At 37.0% G+C, this 4,524-nt stretch overlaps 1 protein-coding gene across 1 annotated transcript in view; it reads right to left on the bottom strand.

Annotated features, from left to right (window-relative positions):
* Positions 1 to 1,611: 1,611 nt before the first annotated feature.
* The window catches only part of sdf2l1 (stromal cell-derived factor 2-like 1), a 4,758-nt gene continuing 1,845 nt past the window's right edge, over positions 1,612 to 4,524 (bottom strand). The window contains exons 2-3 of the mRNA XM_060906740.1: positions 4,457 to 4,524; positions 1,612 to 2,363 (exon numbers count right to left, since the gene is read on the bottom strand). The exon at positions 4,457 to 4,524 is cut by the window's right edge and continues 129 nt beyond it. Of these exons, the coding sequence (XP_060762723.1) occupies positions 2,085 to 2,363; positions 4,457 to 4,524 (347 nt within the window). The 3' untranslated portion in view covers positions 1,612 to 2,084. The remainder of the gene's footprint in view (positions 2,364 to 4,456) is intronic.

Here is a 4,524-nt window from a genome sequence, read left to right as displayed (position 1 = left end):
ATAGGAATAAATAATATGCAAAACATTGTGTTCTAACTATTAAAGACTGTATGAAACATAGAAAAAGTGGTTTTGCGTGTGTGTACTGGTCTTGAAATTGATTTATATCAAGTTTAGAGCTGTTTTGCTGTCATCATCATGGGGGAGGCTCAGTAGCCTTCAGAGTTCCTGTTTCTCTGATCATCTTTATCCTGTGATGGGCGTGGTGTCTTCCAAGATGGCCCCGTCCCCATTCTTATAGGATTAAATAATGTACAACATAAAAAATATTCTGTTCCAACTGTTAAAGACTGCATAAAACATAATTGGTTTTGCGTGTGTGATAGATAGATAGATAGATAGATAGATAAAACTTTATTGATCCCTTTGGGAGGGTTCCCTCAGGGAAATTAAGATTCCAGCAGCATCATTACAGATAAACAGAAAAGAAATAGAGAAAACTTCTAGATACATTATTTACATATACAAGTATAAAAGAAGACATGAGGAGGAGGGGGCGCAGCAGGAAAGATATTGCACTTTATATTGCACATTGTCCGGTATTGTTTATTGTTAGGATTGAAATTGATTGATTTATTCAAGGTTAGAGCTGTTTTGCTGCTATTATTATTATTATTATTGATATTGTCTAAGTTCACGTGTCCTGAATTGAAGTGTCACTGCAAGTTCCTGTTTCTCTGATCACCTTTATCCTGTGATGGGCGTGGTCTCTCCAACATGGCCCCGCCCTTTCCAATATGGCCCCGCCCCCATTCACAGGACACGAGGTCTCACTGAACGGTTCGATAAGGATGTGAATCATACGCTTTGACTGTTACACTCATCAGATCTCAGCACAGCTGAAAGAGGTTCTGGAGCGACCTGTTAGCCAGTTCTCTTCTTCTTCATCATCATCATCATCACAACACTAGCTAATGAAATATCTTTTAGAAGAGCAGTGTTCATTACTCCAGTACAGTTCCAGAAACATGTATAATCTCTAACAAAGCTGTTCTAATGGCTTAGTAACACGCTTTATATTGGCCAACATTGTTATATTAATAACCTGTAATTTAGATGTTATGATCACCAGGACTCAATTTCCCAAAATCATCATAAAGTTACTCATGTGATGCTTCGTTTAATCCTAGTCTATTTATAGTTATCCTTAAAATGATTTGCAACCAATAAATTGTGGGTCTTAGAAATTACAATCTACTTATAATTTAAACATAACAGCAATTGTATACTTATGAGAAAAATAACCATAATCATAACTACTTCTGCGTAGTTAATTTTTATATCAGTCCACAGAATGGCAGGGATAATACAGGGATACTGAAGGATGCAACTTTGATAAGTTTTATATATAGATATATTTAATATTCAATTATTGTTTTATTATTCTTATTAGTCCTTAGAAATGGTAACATGGGATTGCTCAGAGGTGTCAATTTAACATTTAATAAACAAATTACTTTTTTAAAAATACTAAATTAAAGGGCTGTGTCTTATTTGTCAGGAAAATAAATCTCATACGGTGATGGATTTATTTTAAATATCAAATTTTTTTTGAAGAGGTATAAAATACAGCTGTACCTACAAGCACAAAACAAATGATATTCGATAGACTAAATGTAAATAAAGTTTATTCAGCATAGACACGATCAACTAAATGTTCTTATAATGGCGAAGACCTGATTTCAAGGTTGTAAAAATGAATTTTTTTGTAATAGTATAATTCCAATCTTTAATTCAGGCAGCCAATCAACAGGCTCTGCAGTACAACGGATAAATAGAATATCACCACTGTAAAACTTCAAACACAGCTAGTAGTCATTTGTACCTCTACATACGCGCACACACGGAAATAAAAACAATATTATTCCTTACCAACAGGGAAACAGATTCAAAGTATAATTCATTCTGTACATTTATTATGATTTTTAATTGAAAGACAAGAACAGTAGAAAAAAGTGGAAATTAAAAAAACAAAACAAACAAAAACCCCAGCTCAGACCAGACATATACAAATGAAAGTAAAACACTAAGTGAAAATGGTGGTACAGTCTTTATTGGCTGAGAGTACAGTGCGTTTTGAGTCATCAGAGCTCATCATGATGTGACGATTCAGTACTAGGAAGAATGAAAACCCCTTCCATCACTTTCCAGTAGTTGTTCTGATTGGGCGAGGACATTCCGTGGACCTCGCGCTGGCCCCTGATCGGATGGCCGTATTGCTCTCCAGTTACACTGAGGAAGGTGCTGGTGCCGACATGTTTGAACCGGACGGCGTCTTCGCGCTCCCAGTAGGTCCCGGTGCACTGGACTGTCCACACATCTAAATCATCACCTTCACCGTTCTCTCCAAAGGCACTCACCTCCTGCAGTCCAAAACAATTTTTTTTTGTAACCAAAGAGCATAGTTATTACTGTGCAGGTTAGAAAGCTTTCATACAAAGTCAGTGAAAATAATCTGCAAACATTTCTAGTCAAATATAAGGATGGAACAAGATGTGTGGTTTATTTTACGAGTGCATTTTGAACAGATGAAAAATGACAGGAGTCAGATAATCCAACCTGGATAAGGAAAAGCAAGATATGCTTTATCTAAATACTTATTTAGGCTGGCGAGTTGGCCTAGTGGTTAGCGTGTCCACCTCTCGATCGCGAGTTCTACTCACGGTCGGGTCATACCAAAAACCATCATAAAAATGGTGCCTACTGCCATCTGGCAAGGCACGCTGCAATACAGATGCGAGTGGGGAGTCAAACTTTCGCGGTTACCAGAGGACTAGCCCTCCACTGTAACCCTAGCTATGTAATATAGGCGAGAGGCCGAGGGCTACGAAATGGAGATTGGCGCCGCCAAATGCGCCATGAATGGTGCAGGAAGGACTGTCTTATTTAGGGTTCTTCTTAACAGACATCATGCCTCTAAAGTTTGTGGGAATAGTGGAATCTGCTAAAAATAATAAAATGCAATCTGACCTGGATGAGTGCAATCCTTCATAAAAAACTTCAAGGAATTTAAAAAAAAAAAACCCTACTAGTGACCCTAGACATTATGAACAATTCAAAAGATTAAATACTTTCAAGATAATTAATGGTGTGTGCGTCCAGTGTGTTGAGTGTTCAAATGCTAAAATTGTCACAGGCATGTCTTTGCTGGGAGAGGAAGGAGAAGAAGAAGAAAAAAAAAAAAAGTAAATCTCATTATGCATACTAACAGATGTTATTGCATCAAAAGATGCAAACAAAAGAGCCAATCACATCCCAATATGCAAATACAGCACACAACACTGGTTTACCTGAGAAAGGGGGTGGGGCATAAAAAAGGGTTATTTTCCAATTTGCATATTCATAGAATCAAGTCGTCTTGATAAGCGAAAAACTGTGCGAGACATTTATTTAACATGGGACGTGTCACTACAAAATGTCATCTTATTGGATATTCTAAATCGACAGTTAACTATTTTTAAAATAAATAGTCGTTTGTTAAATTTGGTGGAGCCAATCCAGAGAAGTTAGTGAAAATATTTACGGTATCACTGAAATCTCATGTGGGTCATTTTTTGACGTTCGCTTGTTTCAAATCACGATCTCACAATGAACGCTGGACTCATTTTGTGGCGATGCCCTCTATATAGAACATTGCATGACTTTCAAATGAATTCAAAATGAGGGAGACTTCCTGAGAAACGCAGCCGTCATTTGATCACATCCTCCTGAAGGGAAAGTAGAATTAAACTATTTTTGCATTAAAAAAAACTGCCGTCTTCATGGAAGGACATGACCGTCTTCTCCCACTGCATGACACTTTAATGGCAGTTTGTTGGAATGCCCCGACACTGGAGAAGTATATTACACAGCGAACAATGTTATGAATATCTAACATACTGTAGAATCTAATCCATGAAACTTGGTTGATATTTTCTAATCACATCTTTGCCCTTTTCTAGTTATCTCCAACTAGCAAGGTGTGAACATTTCTTGAAAAGTGAGCTGAACATGTGTGTGTAGGTTCATTTTTCTCCCCAGGTCCTTTTTTCATTAACAATCTGAGGCACAAACTGATTTAAAAAAAAAAAAGCTCATGTCCAATTTCACCCTACATTAATCCAAGAAATGGTTGCAATTATAGTCAATTTTACATTTTAAATAGATTTAGATTCCATTTGTGTAGAAGGTCCCCAAAATAATAACTAAACCAAAGTTACCTGTATATAGAAATTCGATGTGTATTACTGGTCTAGGCAACATTTGAGATTATAAACAAGCTTTTGAGTGGGTGTAAACATTTATTTCCCCATTTGAATACATTTGTTTTAGATGCTGGTTCCTATAAATAGCCAGGAGGAATTAAAATCACACCACTGGGGTTTAGGTCTTGCTTGTTTGCTTGCTTTGGGGGAAGAAACCATGCACACAATGCATGAGTGAGAATGAAGACGAGGGCAAATTCTAAACAAATTACCTGGTTGTTCGATAGAGGAGAACTGAAATGGTGACTGTGGAGGTTGCGTCCCGTCTTCATATGAGTAA

The sequence above is a fragment of the Neoarius graeffei genome, chromosome 24, assembly GCF_027579695.1.
Source record: "Neoarius graeffei isolate fNeoGra1 chromosome 24, fNeoGra1.pri, whole genome shotgun sequence".
In the NCBI taxonomy this organism is placed as follows: domain Eukaryota; kingdom Metazoa; phylum Chordata; class Actinopteri; order Siluriformes; family Ariidae; genus Neoarius; species Neoarius graeffei.
The sequence above is the reverse complement of the archived record's forward strand: the minus strand, read 5'-3'. Positions and strand labels throughout refer to the sequence as shown.